Here is a 27,602-nt window from a genome sequence, read left to right as displayed (position 1 = left end):
AATACTTACTGAAAAGCATTTCCAGGAATAGGATTTAGTTTCACTTAACGGTCAGATAGTCCATCAGGAAGCATAGATAGGAAATATTAGCAAGAAAAACAATTATCACAGGATTTGGGAATGAGGAAGGATGTTCAGACTAGAAAGGGAAGTGCCTAAAGGCAAGTGTTTAATTAAACACTGGGGTTAAATTCACACACTAAATCCTACTCTTGATTCATGTCAGTTTTACTCCTACATGTCTTCTGACAGTCATCATTAGAATTCACTGTAGACTAGCACAGTGTGGATCTAATGCTTTCAGAAGAGAAAATTGGGAAGAACTCTGGATTCGAGAGTTTCTTTCTTTTTTTTTTTTTTTTTTGACAGGCAGAGTTAGACAGTGAGAGACAGAGAGAAAGGTCTTCCTTTTTCCATTGGTTTACCCCACACTTGTGCTACAGCCAGCGGCCAGTGCGTTGCGGCCAGCACGCTGGGCCGATTCGAAGCCAGGAGCCAGGTGCTTCTCCTGGTCTCCCATGCGGGTGCAGGGCCCAAGGACCTGGGCCATCCTCCACTGCCTTCCCGGAACACAGCAGAGAGCTGGACTGGAAGAGGAGCAACCGGGACAGAATCCGGCGCCCTGACCAGGACTAGAACCCAGTGTGCCAGCACTGCAGGTGGAGGATTAGCCTAGTGAGCCACACCGCCAGCAAGGATTAGAGAGTTTCAATTGTGCCATGGAAAAGCAGCAAAAAGAGCCTTCCTTCTGACAACCACTCTAAAAGGCGTGGCAGCCCATGCTGGGCAGGGCCTATCAGCCGCACCAGCCGAGCTTGACAGAGTCCCACCTTGAGGAGGAATCCTGCCAGCCGCCCTGCATGCGCCAATCTTATTACTCACAATAGAAGCCTGAGGCTCAAGATAATGCACTGGCCTCAAATGCTGTGCAGATCATGCTTCTTCCTGCCTTGCTGGGAAAATTAAGGCTAGACTGCAGAACCTGACCCTTAATGGGCCTTTGGCATTCCCCTGAATACAAATCAGATATGGGATGTGCCTTTTAACTGGAAACTAAGGGATTCTCTTTCGAAACCCTTATTTGGTGCACATGCCTGGCTCTTTCAAAGGAATTTCAACTCAGCAAAGAAGTTGGAGTTGATTTCAACCTCCGGGAAAAGCTGCTGGTTGGTGGTGGTCAACAGAAGTCTCAGCACAGACAGGATCACGGAGAGTTCTTGCTGAGACTCACTCAAAGAAAAACCCAAGGGAAGTCTGGAGAACCCATTTCAAGATGAAGTTGCAGTAGCAAAGGAGAAGTGCTTTCAACACAAGCCATTCCTGCCTATTGATCAAAAGGTGCTGGAGGATTCTTCTTCCCGGGGTTACTGCAGCTGCGGCCATGAGAATCTTTCTCCTTAAGGGGCAGCTGCCCCTCCTGCTGCTCCTTTCTGGCCTGCAGAGATCCACAAAGAGTTCTGAGGTAGGAGGTGATGAGGGGATGATCTCTTTATGATAAATTCTCCAACAGATCGTTCACCTGGTGACAACCTCTAAATAAGCGAAACTTTATTCACTTGGGATCTACTTTCATTCAATAATTTTAATAAATATAAGGATGCTTCCAAAAGTTCATGAGAAATGGAATTAAAAGATAAGTGTATTGTGGTATAAAAGAATTTTGAAATCCATTTTTTTCATAATATGGCACTTTCCACAAAATTTTTGGAGACCCCTTGAATGCATGGATTTCAAAGATTTTTGCCTCAAACTAATCTTTTAATTTCACTTTTGAAGTAACCGCATAGTATTAGTGAAAACTGAAAGCAATTATTAAAAATGTAGACCTCTTTAGAGTTTATAAATTTAGAATTATAAAAGCCAGTTGCATAGTTATTTTCTTGATTCTCCACTTAAAATTAAGTAAAATCTTGTTTCCATATAACAAATAATACAAAATAAACCAAATCTATGTCTTTAAACTGCACTATACAGATCAACTGAAATTATAAGCATGGTACTACAGAATTCTACATAAGAAAAAATAATCTAATGTTAAGAGATCACAGAATATATTTGAGATCTAGTAATACAGATTTTGGAGTTTATCATGAGGTTTGGTAACAGGATATTATTGGTTTTGTTTGCTTTGGCTTAAATAGATTCTGTAGACATATTTTTAAATCTACTGTAAAGAATTATTGTTAAATTTATTTATGAAGATTTATTTATTTGTTTGTTTGAAAGGCAGAGTTATAGAGAGCAAGCAAAGGAAAGACAGAGATCTTTTATTTGCTGGTTAACTCCCCAAATGGCCAGGAACTTCATCCTGGTCCAGGGGCCTAAGAACTTGGGCCATCTTCTATTGCTTTCCCAGGTGCATTAGCAGAGAGCTGGGTGAGAAGTGGAACAGCCAGGACTCAAACCAGCACTCATTTGGGATACTAGCATCTCAGGTAACAACTTAACCCACTGAGCCACAATGCCTTTACTGGTTAAAATTATTTAATCTGTCTTAAAAATCTGTCCTAGTTTACACACCAGATGATATCTCACAAATAATACAGTAAAAACATCCAATGGTGTGTTTTTGAGTTCCAGTCTCAACATACTTAACATTGACTGGATGGACTCTTGTCTTTCAACATGCACCTTAGTACTATTTATGTATAAAGCATCATTGCATTGTTCAGAAAGAAGCATCTATTTGGATTTAGATAATTCAGCTAAGGCTCTAAATGGCAAACTGTTATGGCTTAGTGGACTTTTTTTTCAGTCCCCTAACTTCAGTTTAGCAGCATTAGCTGTCAATAAGTGATATTCAACTGGCCGCACATTAGAAAAGAATATCTTTTTCCCATTCTGGGTTTCCAAGAAGAGGACACCTCTCTTCACCCTTCACTCACTCTGCTCCTTTGGACATGGACACATGCACTTTATAGGTAGCAATACAATAAATAAGTAAGTAAGTAAATAAATAAATAAAATGTTTTAAAAGCAATAACTGGGTATATTGGGTTGAGCTCTGCTCTGCTTCTTCTTCCTGGGTGTTAGTCTGATGGCAAAAGGGTATGTGATCTTTGTTCCTCCATTGTAAGAATGTCACCTGGACAGGTCACAGCGCAATACTGCCTGCAACTGAGGGGGCAAGTCTGCCTCAACCTGGAATTTACTTTTTTTTTTTTTTTTTTTTGACAGGCAGAGTTAGACAGTGAGAGAGAGACAGAGAGAAAGGTCTTCCTTCCTTGGGTTGACTCCCCAAATGGCCGCTATAACCAGCGCACTGCGGCCTGTGTGCTACGCCAACTCGAAGCCAGGATCGCCAGGAGCCAGGTGCTTCCTCCTGGTCTCCCATGCGGGTGCAGGGACCAAGCACTTGGGCCATCCTCCACTGCCCTCCCAAGCCACAGCAGAGAGCTGGACTGGAAGAGGAGCAACTGGGACTAGAACCCGGGGTGTCAGCGCTGCAGGCCATGGATTAGCCAAGTGAGCCATGGCGCCGGCCCTGGAATTTACTCTTACCAAGCTTATTTGACCTCAGACTTGCAGATGTGTACTCCAAAACGGCATGATCCAATAAAAAAAATTATAGTTAACCTTCACATTTGTTCTTTTTTTTCCTCAGTTTTTTCAGGATCTAAGAAGACAGGAGGGTTGTAATTTAATGGAGGCCCCTTTGGAGAGCCTAATACCACTCATCCCTTAAGGCTTTTCTGAAATTAAGTGGGCAAACATTTTATATAGATTCTAAGCATTCATAAAAGAGATAATCCCTATAACATTTAAGAGAAAATATGAAGGGGGAGGAACATAGATGAAACACAAAGTATGAAAGTACTTCAAACATTTATGGAAAGATGGAATTAAAAGGTAAATTTCAGGCACTGTGATAAAGCAGATTAAGCTACTGCTTGGGATGCCCACATCCCATTTCAGAGTACCTAGATTCAAGTCTTCCCTTCACTTTCAATCTAGCTCCTGCTCATGTGAAACTTGGGAGTTAACAAGTGGTGGCTCAAGTACTTGGTTCCCTACCACCTGGTTCCTTCTGACTTCAGCCTAGCCCAACCCCACTATTGTAGGCATTTGGGGAATGAACAAGCAGATGAAAGATATCTATATCTCCCACACCTCTTTCTCTCTTTCTCTCTCTCTCTCTCTCGTGTGTGTGTGTCTATTATTGTGCCTTTCATATAAATAAATGTAAATTTTAAAGATAAGTTAATAAGTGAAAAAATTAAATCCATCATAGTTTCTTCATAACACACACTTTCCATGAGTTTCTGAAGACTCTTTGTACTTATGTACTTTAGGTTTTTTTGCACCAAAACAAATATTTTTCAAAATTCTATTTTCCATGAATTGAAGTATCTAATTTAATTAAACTATAAGGTTATTATTTTTTATTCAAAGTACCCAATATGCAAAAACACTGTGATTTCAGTGATATAAAAAGGGTTACTTCCTCCCAGGGAAAGGTGAACTTTTGATGAGTATTTTCATCTTTCATTGATGTTCAGCCAACCAAGTTCAATCTTTGGCACAGGTCAATGATGCTAAAAGGACAAGATGTAACATAATCAACAAATCTTTGTTTTGGGGATATTTGGCTATATACAGTGAAGCAAATCTGCTACTACATTTACCAACTGGTTTGGGAAATTAAAAGTAAGATTTTTCTTTACTTCCAGGTTGCAATTAAAATCAACTTTGACTTGGCACCAGATTCCTTTGATGATCAATACCAAGGCTGTAGCAAACAGGTCATGGAGGAGTTAAGTCAAGGAGATTATTTCATGAAAGAGCTGCAAGCCCATAAGAACTACTCCAGGGTATGGCAAAAAGCCCACTTAACCTGGCTGAACCTAGCAAAAGCTCTCCCCGAGAACATGACTATTACACATGCTGTGGCCATCTTGGTTTATACATTGAACAGCAATGTTCGCTCTGACTTTATGAGGGCCATGACCAGTGTTGCCAGGACTCCACAGCAGTATGAACATTCGTTCCATTTCAAATATCTACACTACTACCTGACCTCAGCAGTCCAGCTGCTGAGGAAAGAGATGGTCATGAAGAACAACAGTCTGTGTTATGAGGTGCATCATGGCACCAAGGATGTCTACTTTGAGGCCTACATAGGGGCCATCGTTCGATTTGGCCAATTCCTCTACACCTCCCTCTTAAGAGAAGAAGCACAGAAGTTTGGAAACCAAACACTATTTACCATACTGACTTGCCTGGGTGCACCTGTACAAGACTTCTCCCTCAAGAAAGAAGTCCTAATACCTCCCTATGAGTTGTTTGAGGTCACAAATATGAGCTACTATCCAGGAGGATACTGGGTGCAATTGCGGTCAGCTGGGAATCTGAGCACATATAACTGCCAGCTGCTAAAAGGTATTTTTTAAAAGATTTATTTATTTATTTGAAGGTAAAGTTACAGAGAGGCAGAGGCAGAGATGTCTTCCATCTGCTGGTTCACTCTTCCAAATGGCCGCAAAGGCCAGAGCTGGGCAGATCTGAAGCCAGGAGCCATGAGTTTCTTCCAGGTCTCCCATGAAGGTGCAGGGGTGCAAGGACTTGGGCCATCTTGTACTGCTTTCCTGGACACATGAGCAGGGAGCTGGATCAGAAATGGAGCAGCTTGGGCTCAAACCGGCACCTATATGGAATGCTGGCACTGCAGGCAGCAACTTTACCCACTACACCATAGCACCAGCCCCTAAAATGTATTATTGATCTAAGTTGAATCTACTCTTGTCAGAATCACAGACCATGACTTTTATTCATTTATATTGAAAGGCAGAGTTACACAGAGACAGAGTGATCTTCCATCTACTGGTTCACTCCCCAAATGGCAACAAAGGCCAGGGCTGCACCAGGCTGAAGCCAGAAGCCCAGAGCTTCCTCTGGCTCTCCCACATGGGTGCAGGAACCCAAGCACTTAGGCCATCTTCCACTTTTTTCCCAGGCACATTAGCAGGGAGCTGGATGGGAAGTGGAACAGTCAGGTCTGGAACTGGCACCCATATGGGATGCCAGCATCACAGTAGAGGCTTAACCTGCTATGCCTCAGTGCCAGCCCCACCATGATTATTTTATAAAAGTTATTTTTTCTAAGTGGGCTTGGGGGGAAAAATACCAAAAATATAGATCTCAGTATCCAGTAGTGTTCAAACCGACAGATTAGAGAACACATGCTTTATTTCTTGTTTTTTTCTCTCGTCTTTCTCTTCAACTACCTCAATTTCAATCATAGCATCACAGTAGTTCCCCTTTAAACTTGTGAGATGTATTACAAGTCCCCCACGGTACAACTAAAACTATGGATAGTACTGAACCCTATAAATACATATACTATGTTTTTCCTATACATATATACCTGAAGTTAATACACAGCATAATGAAAAAGAATTACAATATACTGCAAAAAATTGTATATTCTCACTTTCCAGCTACCTCTCAAAATCTTATTATATGGTATTCACCTTTCTTGTGATGATGTGAAGTTTTGAATGCCTATGTGAAATGAGGTGAATGATGAATGATACAAGCATTGTGACAGAAAGGCTACTTAAACACAAGAACTGTGATACAACATAGCAGATTCTATAACCAAGAGAGCAGCCATATATATCATGGCAAAGTTGCATATACAACATGGATACCCTAGACAAGGAATGATTTATGTCCAGGGCTGAAAAGAACAGGTCATAAAGAAATTTCATTATGCTACTCAAAATAGTGCTCAATTTGAAACTTATGAATAATTTCTGGAATTTTCCATTTAATACTTTTGTATTGCAGTGAACTATAGGTAACTGAAACTGTAGAAAGTGAAACCATAAATAAGGGAGACTGTTGTGTTATGCAAGAAAATTCCAGACAGACTGAATCTTCAAAAGATAACATGTAAATATAGCATTTTTATCTTCTCCCTCAAACTCATTTTTGTCATAAGTCACTACAAGATTAAGAAGTTCTAAAATTAAAGTAGGAAGCAAAATATATTCATTAATTTTCCACTTATCAACTGTTTTCTACTGTGATAGGAAGCTTTCATACAGGATGAATAAAGTAAAATCATTGTCTTGGGAGAAGGCTTAGTCTAATGAGAAAGGGAAACATGAACAAATATCTATCCAAATGTCTAAGCAATGGTTTGTGGCTGCTAAGTGCAGGAAGGACCTCATTCTCCCCGAGGGAAGTAAGGCAGAAACACAAGGGGGGTCTTTTAAAAACAGATTTATTTATTTACTTGAAAGGCAGAGTTATAGAGAGAAAGAGAAAGAGAGATTCTTCTATCTACCTGGTTCACTTCCCAAAGGGCCACGATGGCCAGGGCTAGTCGAAGTTGAAGCCACAAATCTAGAACTCCATCAAGATCTCCCACATGGGTGGCAGAGGCCCAAGGACTTGGGCCATCTTCTGCTACTTTCCCAGGACCTTAGCAGGGAGCTGGATTGGAGGTGGAGCAGCCCAGACTTGAACTGGTGCTCATGGGATGCTGGTGTTACAGGCAGTGGATTAACCTGCTGTCCCATAATGCCAAGCCCCACAATAGGGAGTCTTGACATGAGCATGAGGGTTTTCAGTAAAATAACGGAAAAGTCTTTTCAAGCAGAGAAGAGCATATGCCAAGTCACAGGGATTTCAGACAGTACAATGTCCTCAGGGTATCTCTGAACTTCTGGATGGCTGGGGTGCAGGTTGTGTAGGATGTAGGAAGGGTATAGGAGCAGGAAAAGAGTAGTCACTTACCCAGGTGGGAGAGCTTAGCTAGAGCCTGGAAGTAAAGGTCTGGTATTCCATACTCAGGGCTTTTAAACTACATGCTGTAGGTAATAAAAGTTGTTAGAAGTTTTTAAGGAATGTAATACCAACTAGATCAATATTTTAGAAAGAGCTCTTATGATATTATGAAAAATGAGCTGGCACCGCGGCTCAATAGGCTAATCCTCCGCCTAGCGGCGCCAGCACACCAGATTCTAGTCCCGGTCAGGGTGCCGGATTCTGTCCCGGTTGCCCCTCTTCCAGGCCAGCTCTCTGCTGTGGCCCGGGAGTGCAGTGGAGGATGGCCCAAGTGCTTGGGTCCTGCACCCCATGGGAGACCAGGAGAAGCACCTGGCTCCTGCCTTCGGATCAGCGCAGTGCGCCAGCCACAGTGCGCCAGCCTCAGTGCGCCGGCTGCGGCGGCCATTGGAGGGTGAACCAACGGTAAAGGAAGACCTTTCACTCTGTCTCTCTCTCTCACTGTCCACTCTGCCTGTTTAAAAAAAAAAAAAAAAGAAGAAGAAGAAGAAGAAAAATGAATGGAAGCAGGAGAAATTAAGAGGTATCAATCAAAAAAGTTAAGCTCCTTTTTAAGACTTGGCTGATTTATTTTTATCTTTTATATTTCCATAAAGTCATTTCACAGAAAGAGAGTTCTGTAGCAAATACTGTGCCCTATTTGATTTAGAAGGACAAAGCATGTTACTATCATATATGAATTAATTCACACCCACAGATGACTGCAATGTAGTCAATAATAAATGAGGGATTCTCTTTGACACCTCTGAGTGATCTGGGCTTGGATAAGGTAACCAAAAACAGTTCCAATACTTGAAAACCTAGAGAGGGAAAATATACTACCAATTTCAATCTCTAGTCAAGAGTAAGGATCTTTAATCAGAAATGATCAGATGTGGTCATTCACAATGGCATTACCAGACTAAATTTTTCTTATAGAAATGTACCAATTAGAACCTTGGGAAAAGACCTTATAAACAGTTAATAAAAATACAATTGGTCATGGAGACTGATGTTTTTCTCTATAAACTGAAGAGGGAAGAGATAAGTCAGACATATCACATTTCAACCCAGAGATGGAATTGGAGCATTTTCCTAGCCACTACAGATAAGAAATTATCTGGAAGATAAAAGACAGAGAGGAATAAACCCAGGATGCAATGATGCCCTTTTCCTTTGATACTGGACTCTTAAAGTTGCAGAGAACTCTGGTCCATTCTCTGATTTGGCCTTATCTACCTAGACCTCATTGACTGGTTGTTAACACAGTCAGTTTGTTGGACCCACTCTATCTACACATCTCTACAATTAAAAACAAAAAGCTTTCTTGGCTTCAGAATGTTTTCATTTATTAGATACAGCATTTTTTTCCCCTCAGTAAGCTACGGAATGTTTCTGTTAATGGGTAAACAATGCTCTACTTACCCCAACAACCTGGAATAGCATGGGGCTGATGCATGTATGAACCATGTGATGGGGGCGGTAGTGTGTCTGTCTAATATGGGGGTCCTTCTTGTTATAGACAAGTGGGTCCCCGTCCCTGGTGCCAAATCAAAATAACAAGGACAAGGTTATGGAGTGAAGGAAATTTAATCTGCCTACAAATTTAGAGCATAGCAGACTTCCGAACCTCAAGGATCCCAAAACTGTGGGGTGAGGGTATCTGAGGGTTTATAAAGGGGCTAAAAGGAAGCGGGTGTTGGTTCCGTGAAATCACAAAAAAAGCTGCAGGTCTCTGGTGTCAGGAGCCAGGGCTTGTAACTAGATCATAGATAATGCATTCCTTCTTCATGCATCACTTCACCATGATGTTCCCTGAGGTCCATGGGTGATGAAAGTAGATCTAGCCTGACCAGATGCCCCTGCTCTGGAAAAGAAGTTGAGATAAAGAACAAGGAATTTGTGCCTTAGGACATGGGTAAGCAGGAAGCTGCTAGTCCAGGCCTGAAGCATCAGCTTCCCAGTTTTACAGTTAAGCAGAAAAAATTGTTGGCTTATGTTATTTTATACCTGGTTACACTTCCTGTAAGTGAGTAAGATCAGTAGAATCCCCAGACCTGATTTTCTAGTTAGCTGCTATTGCTCCTTCACTCCTCCCACTAGCCCAGCTTCGGGAATCCACACTTGATATTTCTTTACAGACACGGAGTCCTCTCAGGAGACTATTTCTCAATCTTTCAATTGTTTTGGTTTTTTTTCACTAACAGAAGCCACAAGCTATTCAATTTCCCCCAGAGTCTCTCTGAGGCAGGTGAATCACGTTTCCTCCCTGTTCCCTCTTAGTCGGATAGGCAGAACACTGAAAGACACCAGGAAGACCTTCAAATCAGCCAGTCCAGAAACTATAATTCCACCAATGAAAGGAGGTGTACTAAAATGGGTTTGCCAGACCTTCACTTGATGTCAAAATTGATCCTGCTGATTTGTAACTCAAGGTCAAAATACTCCCAGGAATTCTCACCTTCAGAGAGTCAAGAGGTCAAATAGCATAATACATTTAAAGGAGTACATTTGCAAAAGAAAAAGCATTCTAAACTAAAGGCTTTCCCCTCTGACTCTTCTATCACCCCTCCCGGGATCTACACTCGTTACCATAGGAACAAATGTTTCCATGCCCACTAGAAGACTTCAAATATGTTAACAGAATGTTAATTAGTTATTTGCCCTTAACTGTTGCTTCTTTCAGCAACATATCTGTGCCAAAAATCTGCAGACTCACAAAATACATGCTCTGTTCTGTATCGATGGATTCACAAAGAAGAGTTTCATTTGTTAAAATGTTTCACATAATCAAAATTCTTAACATGTCTCTAAAAAATGCAGCCAATTGTTTGTAATAAGCCTCATTTTATATGTAAACTTTGTCAGCTACTAGCAGTGATAACATGGACAAATGGCTTAGTCTCTGTGCCTGGGTTTCCTTACATATACATAGGAATTTAAAAAAAAACTACTTTACAAGATTCTAGCTTGGAGAAAATTAAATAATGCATGTAAAAGTTCTTAGAACAGTGTGTGACGTAGGTAAGTACACAAAACATTTAAGCTACTATTGCTATTACCATTATTTAGTTTATCAACCTACTATTTTTTCCTGTTTTCTTTTATTCTGGGCTTCAATTCTCTAAAACTAGCTTTCTCTATTTGTGCATCACACTGACCTTGAAGGAGTGTCTGTCTCAAATGAATGGATGAAAGAATAAGTAACCAAATGAATCTGGAAGAACATGTGGCATGTGGAAAATGAACAGACTTTGGAGCCAGAAAGATCTGGGTATATGTTAGCAGTAGGGCCTTGTGAAATGACTTAACTCCAGAGCCTGTTTCTTCATTTGTAAAATGGAAGGAATGCTTGCCTTGCAGAAATGTTGTGATAGCTCTTGGCACCCACCCACCCTTATAAATAAAGCTGAAAATTTCTGGGAAAGTACTTTTCACATGGTGACAAATTTTGACTAGTTAATATCTTAAAAATTTAACACTCATTACGCTCTGAATTTTGATAGAGGCTTTGGAGAGAATTTGCCTAACACTAGATTAAGTGTTTTGACTTTTTCCTGTTAATCACATGGGAACTATTGGAAGGTTTCGGACAGAGGATAGAAAATTTCACTTAGATTTTAATAGAATTGATCTCACAGCTCCATTGAGAATAGACTGCAAAGTTAAAGGAGAGACACTAGTTAGGAGGCTACTTAATAATCCAAACAAGATGGGCCAGTATTGTGGCACAGCAGCTTAAGCATCCCCTGCAATGCTGGCATTCCATGTGAACATGGGTTCAAGTCCTAGCTGCTCCATTTCCAATCCAGCCCCTGCTAATATGCCTGAGAAAGCAATGGAAGATGGCCAAAGTGTCTGGGTCCCTTTTACCCACATAGGAGACCTGGATGGAGTCTGCCTTCTGGCCTCTGATTGGCCCAGCCTAAGTTGTTGCAGCATCTGAGGAGTGAACCAGAGAGTGGAAGATACCTAGATCTCAATCTCTCTCTCTCTCTCTCTCTCTTTACTTTTCAAGTAAATAACTTTTAAAAAAAAATAATCCAAATGAGAATTGAAGATGGTAGCAAGGGAAGTGGCAATATTTGACCTGGTTCATTATATATTCTGAAGATTAAAACAAGAGAACTTCCTGACATACTAGCTGTGAACAGTCAGAGAGCAAGAGGAGTGCAGGATGGCTGTAAGGTTTGGGCTTGAGTAACTGAAAGGATAGCGTTGGCATTTACTGAGATACAGAAGCTTGTAGATGGCAGAGACTGCGGCATAAAGTTGGGTTGTTGACCCTACTGTACTGATATGAATGCTGAGGCCTGGTACAGGAATTTAGTATCAGACATGTTGTATCAGACATATAAAACAGTCTTCCAAGTATAGACGTCTGATTGACAGGAATGCAAGAGCCCAGAATTCAAAAGAGTGACACAGGCTAGAAAGGCAAATTTGCAATCAGTGGGGTACGGGTGATATTCAAAGACATGAGATAAGATGAGCTCTCCACAGCAGTGTTTACATAAAGAAGAGAAGCTGTCTAAGGACCATTTCTCAGGGCACTCCACAATTTTATAAGCTCAGGATGAGAAGAAATAAAGAAAGAATACTGAGAAGGAATGGCTGGTGAGAGAGGAGAAAACCAATAGAGGTGGGATCCTAGGAGCAAAGTGAAGAGTATCAGGGAAGAGAGAGTTGTAAACTATGATAAACGTGGTTGATACGCTAAGTTTGATGAGGAATGAGAATGGACATTTAAGTTCCTTAAGTTCAGTGTATGAGCTCATGTTACCATGTGGACTCACAGAGATACTTAAGCTCTCCTTGCCTTAACTTCCCTCATCTGCACATTAGAGATAATAGTGTCAATTTCATAAGGATGCTCTGAGGATAACACTGGTTACTGAATATATTACTGTACTCACTAAATACATACTAAGTTCTGATTTGGTTAGAGGTGGTTGTGGTAGTAATAACTGTGGTAGTGGTAGTGATAAAAGTGTTTCCAAAATCCATTGAGACGCTCTCATTTTTTACATGAGAAAGTTAAGACTCAATGAAAGCAATTAGCATGGTCAGGGTAAGACTGCTAGAGACAGAGATTCAACACCAAAGCTAATCATCTCCAAAACAGATTTTTCTGTTATACTCCTGTTCTGCCACCATTTTTTTTGATAAATCCTTTCAGTAGAATCTTATCCCATTAAGAAGTTATAGAGGATGGAGTTGGAAAGCTATGTGATCTCCAACCTCTATAAGGAGAAAACAAAACACAAAATGAGAATCATTCTAATGACTAACCCACCAGAGTGGTACTAATGGTTCCGAGGTCTCTGAGGGGATTCAGAATGTACAACTTTAACACAAACTTTGAAAAAAGTTTAAAAAATATATTCACTATTAATTTCCTTGTTATTGGTAAAAAATTTGGGTTTTGAAAATTACTGAAGATATGGATACAGATGTAGATGTAGGTTTCTGATCCCAAACTGAAATTCCAGTAAGTCAAAAAGATTTTACACATTATGAAAATATTTTCTCCCTCATCTGGTCACCCTGTCAAAAACTGAGTAGATTGAGGCAATTAGACTAGAGTCTTTTTCTATCTCAAACATCTTTTCTACCCTAAACACCGGTGAAGACTGGTTGAAGAAGAGACCCAATCTTTATATAGACCATTTTTAGATTTCCCTCTCCCTCTCTTCCCTAGCCCACTGTATTCCCAATCAAGACTCATACCTGGCAGCAATGTTTTTGTTTTCTAGTTTTGTTTCCATCAGTCAAAACTCACTAGCTGTTAACCTCTCCCACAGTTCCTATGAAAGGTGTGTATGTATCAACACATGTACACACACACACACACACAACACAGCAAGCAAGACTCACTACTTCTTGTGTGCTTTGCAATTCAAAAAAAATCTGTGAATGGATATGCAATGTATGGACTGACAACACAGTGGTTATGACACAGAGTTGAGTCAGATGGCCTAAATGTGAATGCTGCCTACACTACTTACTAGACCTGTGACATATGGCAAGTTTCTTCACATTTGCCATAGTCTCATCAATAAAAAGTAAGGATAGGCATGGGCATTTGGCACAGTGTTTAGGATACCATTTGGGATGCCTGCATCTTGCTCCAAAAACAATTCCAGCTTCCTGCTACTGTGCAGTCTGGGAGGCGGCAGGTGATGGCTCAAGTTCTTAGGTCCCTGCCACACACATGGGAAATGCAGATTAAATTCTAGGCTCCTTCATGGTTTCAGTGAGGCCCAACTCTGACTGTTGCAGGCATTTAGGGAGTGAACAAGCAGATGGAAATCCTTTCTCTGTCTTCTTTCTCTCTCTGCCTTCCAAATAAAAGAAAGTTAAACAATGTTTTAAATGAGGACAATGAAAATAAATTCCTCATAGATTTGTTGTGAAGATAAAATGAATTAATATATGGCAAGTACTTAATGTTAGCTTTCACAGTGGTAACAAAGAAGATAATTAAGGTGGAGAGTGGTGATGATAATACTATCGATGGTGATAAAGGTGGAAAATCATGAAATCTCTACCCAATGGAAGTGTAATCTAAGGTAAATCTCTAAACCTTTTGCTACTTGCTTCATTATCTGCAACATAAGCAAGTTAAATTCTGTTAGAAAAATGAAACAGAATACTTTGCTTAAAGTAACTAATTTCAAATGTTTTTATAAGTAATTTTCTCTGTTAAGTGAGAGGAGAAATTAACTACTTTTAAAAAAATCTGCTACCTAAAATATCTCTAATTTCTGTTTTGTTTTGTTTTTACAGATTCCAGCAAGAAGTACACCCCTACTCCTATAGTTAATATTTTTCTTTTCTTTTTGACCAGTGTCATCTTCCCCCTCCTAAATGGGATATAAAGGAATCTGTGGCTCCTTTAATAAAAAAATATCTAAATGAAAATGTTCTATTGGATATTTGGCTACAAATGGGAATGCATTTGCCAGGAAGGACGATCCTATTATACATGTGCTGAAGCCAGTAAATGACCTCCTCTTACTAAGTCTATTTTGCCTTCCCTGCACCTCTTTGCCTTGCTCCCTGAAATCAGGGCAGCCTGAATATCCCCATGCTGCTATCAAGGGATGCAGAGCTAGCTCAGCCTGCCTCCTCGGCCAATCAGTGCATTTCTTCCCCCATGGACACAGAGATTCACACTGGAATAAAAAATGACCCTGTGAGAGTGAGATACGGTCAAGGTACCTTTCTGGAATTGGAATTGGGAGTAGAATGAGAGTCTCTTTTTTGAGTGAAGATTAATAAAATCACAGTATAAGTATCTAACATAGCTATCTTGCTATCAAAAGAGACACTACCTCCCTGAGAAAGGAGCTAGCACAATGAAGAGTTGAGAAATGAAAAGAAATTGAGTCTTGGTGAGAGTGTATGAACCTCTAGATCAAATTGTGCTTGAAGTTGAATTCCCCAGGCTGCTTTATTACATTTTTGTTTACATGATTTGAATTAGACGTTCTATATTAATCACTTGAAGGATTTATGATGCTATAAGTACTCTCATTTTTTTATTTAGTGATCCTAAATAGGAACAAATCAAAGAACATTGAGTTAGAAAATAAAGGAAAAATGCCTCAACAAGTGGAAAAGCTCTGAGCCCCCAGAGACTTAACCAAGCTGAAATTTCCCTCCGAGATTTTTTTTTATCAGCATTCAAGATCAAACTAGGGTGGTCTCAGAAGAGAGGAAAAATGAAAGCTTGAGAAATAAAAGAAAAAAATTAATGAAAGATGTTGATGAACCCTCATTTAACTTCCAGTAACAGAGTATTACATATATGGGTTTAAGGTATAATAAAAGTCATTTTTTTTTTTTTGACAGGCAGAGTGGATAGTGAGAGAGACAGAGAGAAAGGTCTTCCTTTTGCCGTTGGTTCACCCTCCAATGGCCACCACGGCTGGCGCGCTGCAGCCGGAGCACTGCGCTGATCTGATGGCAGGAGCCAGGTGCTTCTCCTGGTCTCCCATGCGGTGCAGGGTCCAAGCACTTGGGCCACCCTCCACTGCACTCCCTGACCACAGCAGAGAGCTGGCCTGGAAGAGGGGCAACTGGGAAAGAATCCGGTGCCCCGACTGGGACTAGAACCCGGTGTGCTGGCGCCACTGGCGCAGGATTAGCTTATTGAACTGCGGCACTGGCCTAAAAGTCAAATTTTAAACACAAACATTAACCTATAGAGGATTTAGTGGCACAACTGATTTTAAGTCTTCATAACAAAGTTAAGTATATTTATTGGGAATATGTGGCTGTATACAGAGATGAAAGAGAGGATATGGGAGAAAAACAATTGAACACAAAGCAAATATCAAATATATATTGAGTTCCCATTCCCATTATGTGCTAAGCATTATGTGCAAAGAATGAAAAATTATCAAGTCTCACAGTTGGAAATGTTTAACTCTTCTCTCAGGTGGTGAGCCATTTAGGTGGGGACATGGGGAACTATTTTACCTCCAAAGAATGTAATCTTGGATAAATGAAGAAGGGTGAGGACTAGCTTCATAACTTTGAATTCTCAAAGTACATGCCTCTTAGCCCCTTTGAGAAGACTTGGATGAGAAGTAACAAAAGTAGAACCCAGTTCACCTACTCCACAGAACTCCCCAAAGAGCGCCTGTGTCATGACTGAAGACTGGCATCTATGTACAATCACTCTTTAAATCAGAATTTTGAAACTCACAAGGCTAAGTGCACCTCTGTCACCTAGCATTGTTGGTCTGTGACTCATTACATAGAATCTTTCACCAATTTGTGGTTACTTAGTGAACAATCTTCGAGGCACAGCTCCAGCACCAAGCTTTGCAGCAAGCCTTGGGGCAGCAGTAGTAAAATGCCATGTTAGGAAAAGCCACCAAACATCTGACATATTTGTTCCTGTGCTGTATAAATGCATTTATTGAGTCATACTATGTACCAAGTACTCTGAGGATTAAAAGTTGAATATACAAGGCCATATCTATCACGGTTTTACAATCTTCTAGAAGAAATTAAAATATGAGTCACAAAGAAAATACCATAAGGGTTCAAAACAGAGATTCCTTCTAACTGAAGCAAAAGGAGAAGCCAGGATGGCTTTAAGTAGGAGGCAGTATTTGAGCCAGGGCTTAAGGACACAAGGGTGGGAACAAGGGAGAGGATGGAGAAAAAAACAGTAAGCAAGCCTGGGATGTGCCAAGTGCTTAGTTAGTGGTTAAAGCAAGTGCAAATAATAAACACAAAGAGTTGAGAGAAAACAGATTCCTCTGGTCTTCAGTTAGATCCAAGCTTTCTATCAGAGTCAAGGCTCTATTTAAGCGAAAGCAGAAAAGAGACGAGTAGAAGAGAGACAGCATGCAGGAATGATCAATATGAGTGCAGGGTCAGAAAGCAGACAGGTCTGGCAGATGGTGATGGAACAATGAAGGCTGGGGAGAAAAGTTGAAACCACTCAAACTGAAAAGTCAACCTAAAATAAAGCATTTTATCTCCATGAGAAATAGATTTCTGTGTAAGACAATTCTCCTAGGTCACTGACTCAAAGTGTGCTTCAGCACAAGCAGCCTCTAATAACTTGTAAGGAAGACGAATTCTGGGACCTGATCCAAAATCAACAAAATCAGAAAACCAGCAATCTGTGCTTTAATGAGCCTTCTAGATGACTCTACTAAGCACCAACAGTGGGGAAAACTGTGACTCCTGTGACCACTATCTTTATAGGAGTAATCATGCTTCCTAAAAAGGTAACCTAGTTTTTCCTCCTGCTGCTTCTGCTTTACAGAGGAATTCTCTGTCCATAGAAATTATTCTTCTGAAATTATGTAGGCATTGTGGTGTAGCTCTGCCTGCCACAATGGTATCTTATATGGGCACCAGTCCTACTCCTGGCTGTTCTACTTCCAATCCAGCTCCCAGCTAATAGCCTGGGAAAAGCAGCAGAGGATGATCCAAAGTGTTTGGGCCCCTGCCACACACGTGAGAGACCCAGATGAAGCTCTTGGCTCCTGTTTTCAGCCTGGCCCAGCACTGGCCATTGCAGCCATCTGAGGAGTGAACCAGCAGATGGACGATTTCTCTGTCTCTCCCTCTCTCTGTAACTCTGACATTCAAATAAATAAATCTTTTTAAAAGAAATATGTAGATATGAGTTTGGTTAAGGATAAATATATATATAGCTCACATTCCCTCAATCTCTCCTTGTAATCCAAAGTTTTTGTGTAGTAGACCATTGACAAATTAAGTCAACACCTAGGAGTGGGCATTTAGATTAGCACTTAAGATGCCCCCTTCCCACATCAAGGTGCCTAGGTGTGATTCTGGCTCCAGCTTGATTCCAGCTTCATATGAATGCAAACCAAGGGAGCAGCAGTGATGGCTCAAGTAATTAGGTTCCTGCCACTCACCTGAGATTCCTGGATAGAGTTCCTACATCTGGGCTCCCAGCTTTAGCACTGCCCAGAGGTGGCTGTTGCAGGCATTTGAGGAGTAACTAGCGAATTGTATCTCTCTCTCTCTCTAAAATAAATTTTTTTAAATATAGAAATTGATTGCACATCTCAGTTTACTGCTCATGAAATTACAGGAGGTAAATTTTAGAAATTTCCGGCTGGCGCCGCGGCTCACTAGGCTAATCCTCCGCCTTGCGGCGCCGGCACACAGGGTTCTAGTCCCGGTCGGGGCACCAGATTCTGTCCCAGTTGCCCCTCTTCCAGGCCAGCTCTCTGCTGTGGCCAGGGAGTGCACTGGAGGATGGCCCAAGTGCTTGGGCCCTGCACCCCATGGGAGACCAGGAGAAGTACCTGGCTCCTGCCATCGGATCAGCGTGGTGCGCCGGCTGCAGGAGCCATTGGAGGGTGAACCAACGGCAAAGGAAGACCTTTCTCTCTGTCTCTCTCTCTCTCACTGTCCACTCTGCCTGTCAAAAATAAAATAAAATAAAATAATATAAATTTCCTGTAGTTTCTGCTCATTTGTTAAACTAGGATATCTTTTGAAAATAGAATGTAAGCTCTATTGTGCACAAATTCACACAAAGGAGACTATTTCCTGGGGTGGGTCTTTAGCCTAATGGTTCAGATTCTGCTAGACAGAGAGAGAAGAGTAGGAAGTGCACTTAAGGGGAGAATTGGAGAGAAAACAACACTGGAAATCCTACGAGAGGGAGAGGAACACTGTGGACCTGGACGGTGCAGACATGCAGCACAAGCATAGGCACAAGGACAGTTGCCACAAGCAGCCTCTAATAACTTGTAAAAAAGATGAATTCTGGGACCTGGGTGGGCCAAGAGCCAGAGCAAGTGGCACCCTGGAGATGGAGGTAAGACTGAACTCAGCAACTCAGGGTGATATAGACAGAGGGACAGCGTGGCATGAGTCCAGACTGGAGCCCTGGGTGGTCAGTGGTTGTTAGCAGCTGTCTGCAGGCCCAGTGGAAGTAGAGGGCACACATTTATCTCACCCCACCTTTCCCCACAACAGCGCCTGCTGCCCAGCTAGAAAGAGCAAGCCCCTTTTTGGGTTTGGGAGAGAGATACGGAAGACTTCGTGCATGCACACAGCAACTTGCTGAAATAGGACACCATCTTCTCGGCAGTATTGGTGGCAGTACTAGAGATAGAGCAACATCTGGCCTGAACTCTTGTGTATTTGTGTGATCCAGATTCCAGTAGAGGAAACAATCCACAGTTGCTACTGACTTTGAGCCTGGCTAGCAAGTGGCTCAGCAAACACGTAGGATGGTTAAGGCACCTTCAGCCTCCCAAAAGCAAGATGCCTAGGTGGAGCTGCCTCGGGGAACTTCTGCCTCTCTGTTGACTGGATGTGCTGGCAGAGCTGAGAAAAACATCTGCACCCAGCAACTGTAGGAGCCTTCTGTGCTGAGATCGTGGGGACTCGGTGGTTGTGTGAGAAGGTGCAGGGTGTGGCAGGGTCTCTGGGCAATCACTGAGAGCAGCTCCACACGCTTGGAAATCCTTGGTTGCCTGGAGCAGGCCACTGCAGTGGGAACTGTAATCACAGTAAGGACTATAGAGATCACGATGATCCCCCCAAAGGAACACAACAACATTTCAATATTAGAATGTGAAGATGAGGACATTGAGGAAATGCCAGAAAAGGAATTCAAAATTAATCATAGGATTACTCAAAAGAAATCAGAAGCAAATCTAAGAACTAAAGAAAACTATACATGACAAGAAGGAAAACTTTTCCCATGAAATTGAGATTTTAAAGAGAAATCAAAATAAAATATTAGAAATGAAGAACTCAATAAATCAAATAAAAATGCAAAGGAAAGCCTTAACAGCAGACTTGGTGAGAGAGAAGAAAGAATATCTGAACTAGAAGACAAATCTTTAGAAATCTTACAGTCAGACCTCTTACAGTCAGACCAAAAAAAAAAAAAAAAAAAAAAGAAGAAAATAGAAAAATTAAAAAGTGCTGGAGATTCATGGGATACTAACTAATGACCCAACATATGGTTCTTGGGAATTCCTGAAGGTATGAAAAGAGAGAATGGACTAGGAAGCCTGTTTAATGATATAATTACAGAAAACATCCCCAATTTGGAGAACAAAAGGGGTGCCCAACTAGAAGCACATAGGACTCCTAACAGACATGACCAGAAAATATCTTCACCACAGCACACTGCAATCAAGCTTTCCACAGTAAAACATAAAGAAAAGATTCTAAAATGAGTACAACAGAAATGCCAGATTATTCTCAGAGGATCTCCAGTTAGACTCACAGATGACTTCTCATAAGAAACCCTACAGGCTAAGAAAGAATGGAGAGATACAGTCCAAGTCTTAAAAGAAAAAAGAACAAAAAACAAAAAAAAAAAAAAAAAAAAAAAAAACCAAAAACCTGTCAACCCAGAATACCATACCCGGCAAAGTTCTCATTTACGAATGAAGGCAAAATGAAGACCTTCTTTAACAAACAGGAATGGAAAAAAATTGTCACCACTTGTCCAACCTTACAAAAGATGCTTTAGCAGGACACACAGCAGACTCATAAAATGATAAATGCTCTAAACAGTACTCTGGCCTCAGAATCAACCCTTCAGATCTGGCTAAAAAGCCCATGAGAGCATTTAAGGCATGGAAAGCCAAGACGCTCTGGCAAAAAAAAAAAAGACCTAAATGAAAGATCTCTGTGAGATCCCGGTGGAAAGAAGGGGCCATCAAAGGAGGTACCTTTTTCTGAAGAGAGGAGAGAACTTTCACTTTGATTATGGCCTTGTCTAAATAAGGTTGGAGTTTGTGAACTCAAGAGACTTCCGTAGCCTTGGCAGCTCATGACAAGAGCCTCAGGTGATCACTGACATCATAAATAAGAGATTCAACTGTTAAATCAACAACAGGAGTCACTGTGTACTTGCTCCCCATGTAGAACCTCTGTCCTTAATGCGTTGCACTATGAGAATTAATGATAAAACTAGTCTTCCAACAGTACTTTATACTATGTGTGTCTGTGTGGGTGCAAACTGTTGAAATCTTTACTCAGTATAGAGTTGGTTTTATGTATATAAAGATAATTAAAAATGAAGCTTAAAGAATTAAATAGCTTGAAATAAATTTAACAAAGGATCTCTATGACGAAAATTACAAAACACTAAAGAAATAGAAGACATTAAAAAAATGGAAAAATCTTTCATGTTCATGAATTAGAAGAATCAACATCATCAAAATGTTCATATTACCAAAAGCAATTTATAGATTCAATATGATCCCAATCAAAATACCAATTTCACAGATCTAGTAAAAAATGATGCTAAACTTCATATCGAAACATAAGAGACCCTGAGTAGCTATAGAAATTACAACAAACACAAAGCCAGAGGCATCTCAATTCCAGATTTCAAGACATATTGTAGGGCAGTTATAATAAAAACAGCCTGGTACTGGCACAAAAACAGATTTGTTGACCAATGGAACAGAACAGAAACTCCAGAAATCAATCCATGTACCTACAACCAGCTTACCTTTGACAACGGAGCTAAAATTAATCCCTGGAGCAAGTACAGTCTCTTTAACAAACTGTGCTGGGTAAAACTGGATCTGAACATGCAAAGTATGAAACTAGACCCATATTTTACACCTTACACAAAATCCACTCAAAATAGATCAAAGACCTAAATCTACAAATCAATACCATTAAATTACTAGAGAACAGTGGGGAAACTCTGCAACACATTGGCATAGGCAAAGACTTCCTAGAAAAGACCCCAGAAGCACAGGCAATCAAAGCCAAAATTGACAAATGGGATTACATCAAGCAGAGAAGCTTCTGTCCTGCAAAAGAACCATTCATCAAAGTGAAGAGGGAACAGACAGAATGGGATATTTGCAAATTATGCGACTGAGAAAGGGTTAACATCCAGAATCTATAAAGAACTCAAGAAATTCAACTACAAAACAATCCAGTTAAGAAATAGGCAAAGGACTCGACCAGGCATTTTTCAAGAGATTAAAAACAAATGACCAACCGATACTTGAGAAAATGCTCAGGATCACTAGCCATCAGGGAAATGCAAATCAAAACCATGCTGAGGTTTCATCTCACTACAGTGAGAATGACTCACATATGCAAATCAACAAACAACAAATGCTGGTGGAGATATGGGGGGAAATGTACCCCGATCCACTCTTCTTGGGAATATAAACTGGTGCAACCACTGTGTAAGACAGTATGCACATACCTCAGAAATCTGAATATAGACCTACCATATGATCCAGCCATCCCACTCTTGGAAATTTACCCAAACCAAAAGAAATCAGCATATGAAAGAATTATCTGTACCCACATATTCATTGCAGCACAATTCACAATAGCTAAGCTATGGAATCAACCCAGATGTCCACCCACTGATAAAGAGATTGTTATATATACACTATGGAGTACTACTCAGCTGTAAAAAAAAAAAAAAAAAAAAGAAATCCTGTATTTTGCAACAAGATGGGTGTAACTGGAAACCACTATACTTAGTGAAATAAGCCAGTCCCAACAATAAAGATACCATATGCTTTCCCTAATCTGAGGTAACTAATAGAGTATCTGAAATGTATTGTATTAGAGTGAAACAGACATTTTGAGATTTGATGATGGCTTACATGCTATTTGTTGAACTCTTTTACTAAGTGTAGGGTTAATATAATCATTAAGTAAACTGAAAATAGATCTTTGTAAAAATTAAGAGTGGAAATGTGAGAGAAAGGAGGAGGAAGGGATGGAGCACGGGCAGGAGGGAGGGTCATGGGAGGAGTGTTGCTACGTTCCTAAATCTGTATATATGAAATAAATGAAACTTATATAACTTAAAATTTTTTTAAATTAAAAAAAAAAGATTCCACATCCCACACATCCCACATCTAAGTGTCTGGGTTTGATTTCCAGGAGCCCTAAATCCAGCTTCTTCCTCTCAATGCAGACCATTGAAGGCAGCAGTGATGGCTCAAAAAATTGGGTTCCTGACACCTATGTGGGAGATTTGGATTGCATTCTAGGCTCCTGTTTTTGTATTGCACCAGGCCCAGCCCCAGCCATTGAAAGTGCTTGGAAACTGAACCAGTGGATGGAAGTTTTCTTTATATATGTACCAGTGTCTCTCTGATCCTCTATCTTTCAAATAATAGCGAGCTAGAGACTACACCTAAGGCTGCACAGTATTATCTACTATAGCAGTTTCATTTAAGTAATATATGCACCTCTCCTTTGTATACAAAAATATTCTGGACCCTTTTTTTTTTATTTTAAAGCCAGAGACAAGGAGAAAGGGATTTTCCTTCTACTGGTTCACTCCCCAAATGCCTGCAATATCAAGGGCCAAGCCAGGCCAAAACCAAGAGCCAGGAATTCTAGGTCTTCCATGTAGGTGGCCAGAGATATGGTGGGTCCTGATCTTGTTGGGCTTTATGGGTCATTGTAAGGATTTACACTTTTAGTGAGTTTGCAGTTCAGCCAGAGTCCTAGAGGGAAACAGTTGATGCCCTGTGACTAGGGCAATTCAATTAGAGTTTTCATAAATAGGTTATAGAGTTGTGGACAGGATGCAGGGAAGCCCCAAAATGTAATAAGTACTGGGTAGCTTGGAATACCAGGAATCTGTTAGTCTATGTTATCATCCTTAACTCTAGAGGAGTTAGGGGAGGGAAGAACTACGGAAATCTGGAGATGATAGCATTCCAGGAGCTTAGGAGGTCATGTGGCATCCAACCTTATTTCTGCAAGAAATAGTCAGGGCCAGACCTTACTCTCCTTCATTCTCATATCAATGCATGGGCTTCTCCATTGACCAAACCCAACGAGAAGCCATGGACAAGGAAGACTGTTGACATGAATGCGTTCAGTGACATAGTGGTTAGTTGATATGAAGGTTAGTTCAGGGGCCTGCACTGGGGCATAGCAGGTAAAAGCCACAGTCTGCGGTAATGGCATTCCATATGGGTGCCAGTTCGAGACCCAGCTGCTCCACTTCCCATCCAGCCTCTGCTATGACCTGGAAAAGCAGTAGAGATGGTCCAAGTTCTTGGGCCCCTGCACCCGCATGGGAGACTCAGAAGCAGCTCCTGGCTCCTGTCTTCAAATTGGCACAGCTCTAGCCATTGCGGCCATCTGGGGAGAGAACTAGTGGATGCAAGACACCTCTTTCTCTCTGCCTCTGCCTCTCTGTAACTATGCCTTTCAAATAAATAAATAAATCTTAAAAAGAAAAAAAGTTTAGTTGATGTCAACTAACCTTTCTAGGTATAGCAGGGTAGAGAAGGTGCACCCATTAAGGCTAACTGAAGATATCCAGTACTAGTAACCCTTTTGAGTTTTAGAATCTACTCTTGTACATCACTTAGGTGGAAAGTTCATATCCCTGGCCCAGGAATTCCATCAGCTGGTTTACTGTCCTGGAGTGCTGTCAATGTTTCGATCTTCCACCTGAAGTCTAAAATGTTTGTTTGCCTCATGTAAGATAGGAGATGGGACTGTAGGAGAAAAAGTATACTTAACCTAAAGTCTCTGGTTCCAGAGGAGGAACACTTACACCAGGCAACAAAGTGAGAGTTGCATAAGTTGTCATTGTTGCCAAGAAACTAAGACACAAAGGTTTTCAACTAACCACCTAGGCCCCCAGAGGTATCAGTCAAGGGTGAAGGCAATCTAGAACATAGTGTAGTAGAAGAGCATAGTGATGAGTATCAATTATAGATTTGAGACCAGTTGTTAGGGGTGAAGGGAGCTGTCTATAATTTGTACCATTGATCTTGTAAGTTTCTTCAGGCAACTGAACCATCCTGAAGCAGGCACTTTAAAAAAAATTATTTATTTGAAAGGCAGAGGAGGAGGGAGGGAGAGAAATAGATTTTCCATTTGCTTGTTCACTCCCTAAATAGTCATAACAATCAGATCTGCGCCAGCCTGAAGCGAGGAGTCAGACACTCCATTCTGGTCTCTGCATTGGGTGGTAGGTGTCCAAGCACTTAGGCCATTACCTATTTCCTTTCCAGGTGCATTAAGAAGAAGCTGGATCAGAATCAGAGCAGCCAGGACTTGAACTGACACTCCAATATGGGATGCTGGCATTGCAACTGGTAGCTTAACCACCTGTGCCACACGAGCCCCTGGGTGGAGGCACTTTAAAAAGCAAGCACACGTGAATAGCATAAATGGTGGACTGTAGTAGATGCAACAATTTTTTTTCCAGATCCTTCAGGACTAAGGAGTTCTGCCAGCTGCTGGAAGTGTTGGTTGCTAATGATTCATTTGCTATCCTCTGTGAGAATTATTTTAGGTCAAAGAAAACTGCCGCATCTAAGAGTACGGCTCTTAGCCTACTTCTTCTGACTGATTAATTTGGGGAAGGGGAATCACCAGATTATTTTTTTAAGATTTTATTTATTTATTTGAGAGGCAGAGCTGTAGACAGAGAGAGGGAGAGACAGAAAGAAAGGTCTTCCATCCACTTGTTCACTCCCCAAATGGCAACAACGGCAGGAGCTGGGACAATTCAAAGCTAGGAGCCAGGAGCTTCCTCTGAGTCTCCCATGTGGGTACAGGGGCCCAAGCATTTGGGCCATCTTCCACTGCTTTCTCAGGCCATAGGCAAAGAGCTAGATCAGAAGAGGAACAGCCAGGACATGAACTAGTGCCCATATGGGATGCTGGCACCACAGGCGGAGGCTTAGCCCACTATGCCAAAGCGCTGTCCCCAGGAATCACCAGATTTTGGCACAGTTCCTTTGTCTCAATTTGGAACACCCCAAAGGGCCACCCCACCTTCAGAGTTCCTGATGGGATCAACTGTGCCTCTATTTTATCACAATTCAATATTATTTTACCCAATCTTGGTTCACCCCTTTAGAGATTGTGTTCCCAAGAGTTCTCAGTAACAAAACTCTACCTCTCCTGAGAAAAGATCACAGTATCAGATAAAGACCCTCATTCACAAGAAGGGCTTGGCATAGATGAAGGACATGGAAACAGTTATAGAAGACTAGCAGGAGTTAGCAAAGAATACTGAAAGCTAAAGAGCTGTGCACAAGTTTCAGAGGTCACAAATGCTGGGAGTTGGAGGTTGGCCTCATCCAGAGTGGCGTGACCTTAAGAAGAAACCCTCAATTTCAATAAAGATCCTAGAAATGTACCACTGTGGAAGTAAGTAGCATGCATTAAGAATAAGGACTCTATCTTCGGAGCATATGCAAAACTGAAATAGAACATCCCCTAAAAAGTCTAAAACCTAGATCCCACAGATTTAGGGTGATCAGTTATAAAATCATCCTAACAAAATTTAATCTTTAGAGGAAGATAACATAGTTAAGACTCTCTAAGACTATTACAAAATCCAGCACACAAAAGATAACTAGATATGCAAAACTGCAAGAAAATGTTCTCAATTATGAATATGTAAATCAATAGAAGTAGACTCAGAGAAAATTCAGGTATTAGAGTGAGACAAGGAAAGGAGTTATAAACAATGAATGTGAAATAATTATGAATAAAATGCTTTAAAAATTTGAGAAAATATGTACAAACCAAAGAAAAATATAGACAACTTGAAAATCCTCAAAGCAGCCAAACAAAAAAGACACATTGCTTTCAAAGGAGCAACAATAAGGCTACTGATGACTTTTTTTTTATTATTTATTTATTTGACAGGTAGAGTTATAGACAGTGAGACAAAGAGAGAGAGAGAAAGGTCTTTCTTCCGTTGGTCCACTCCCTAAATGGCCACTATGGCTGGAACTGCGCCAATCGGAAGCCAGGAGCCAGAAGCCTCCTCCCAGTCTCCCATGTGGGTGCAGGGGCCCAAGCCTTCCATCCTCCACTGCCTTCCAGGGCCACAGCAGAGAGCTGGACTGGAAGAGGAGCAGCCGGAACTAGAACCAGCGCCCATATGGGATGCCAGCACCACAGGTGGAAGATTAACCAAGTGAGCCATTGGGCACTGGCTCAATATCTCTATTCTTTACCCTTTAGTATCTCCTAATCATAAGACTTCCATAGAAGAAAGATAAGAACAAATTACCTGCTCTGTTTTATCCATGTAAACAAGAAAATTCTATTACTACTTATTCATTATTATTATATACTTCTGGATAAATCACATAAAAAAATATTTAGTGTGGCTCGTGTTGTGGCACAGCAGTTTAAGCCACTGTTTAGGATGTCAGTACCCCATATCTGAATGCCAGTTCAAGTCCTGGGTGCTATGCTTCCAATCCAGTTCCCTGGGAAAGCAGCAGGTGATGGCCCAAGTACTTGGGCTCCTGCCACCCATGTGGGAGACCTGATGGAGTTTCTGGTTCCTGGTCTGGCCCACCCCT

General features: G+C 41.1%; 2 protein-coding genes across 6 annotated transcripts in view; one reads left to right on the top strand and one right to left on the bottom strand.

The window, feature by feature from the left end:
• Positions 1-27,602, bottom strand: part of PDE6H (phosphodiesterase 6H) — a 203,446-nt gene that overhangs the window by 148,476 nt on the left and 27,368 nt on the right. The gene's annotated exons all lie outside the window — the stretch shown is intronic.
• Positions 340-14,697, top strand: ART4 (ADP-ribosyltransferase 4 (inactive) (Dombrock blood group)). The gene is made up of 3 exons (XM_008259588.5): positions 340-1,462; positions 4,671-5,379; positions 14,563-14,697. The coding sequence occupies exons 1-3, from the start codon at positions 1,382-1,384 to the stop codon at positions 14,652-14,654; spliced, it is 882 nt and encodes a 293-aa protein (XP_008257810.2). The 5' UTR covers positions 340-1,381; the 3' UTR covers positions 14,655-14,697.

Source organism: Oryctolagus cuniculus, chromosome 9 (assembly GCF_051225735.1).
Source record: "Oryctolagus cuniculus isolate XC-2025 breed Fujian yellow rabbit chromosome 9, ASM5122573v1, whole genome shotgun sequence".
Classification (NCBI taxonomy): domain Eukaryota; kingdom Metazoa; phylum Chordata; class Mammalia; order Lagomorpha; family Leporidae; genus Oryctolagus; species Oryctolagus cuniculus.
Note: the sequence above shows the minus strand (reverse complement) of the source record. Positions and strands in the feature narration are given on the sequence as shown.

Coding starts and splice junctions, on each gene's coding strand:
- ART4 (XM_008259588.5), top strand. CDS start 1,382: ATGAGAATCTTTCTCCTTAAGGGGCAGCTGCCCCTCCTGCTGCTCCTT. Junction 1,463..4,670: donor GATCCACAAAGAGTTCTGAG/GTAGGAGGTGAT, acceptor CTTTACTTCCAG/GTTGCAATTAAAATCAACTT. Junction 5,380..14,562: donor TAACTGCCAGCTGCTAAAAG/GTATTTTTTAAA, acceptor TTGTTTTTACAG/ATTCCAGCAAGAAGTACACC.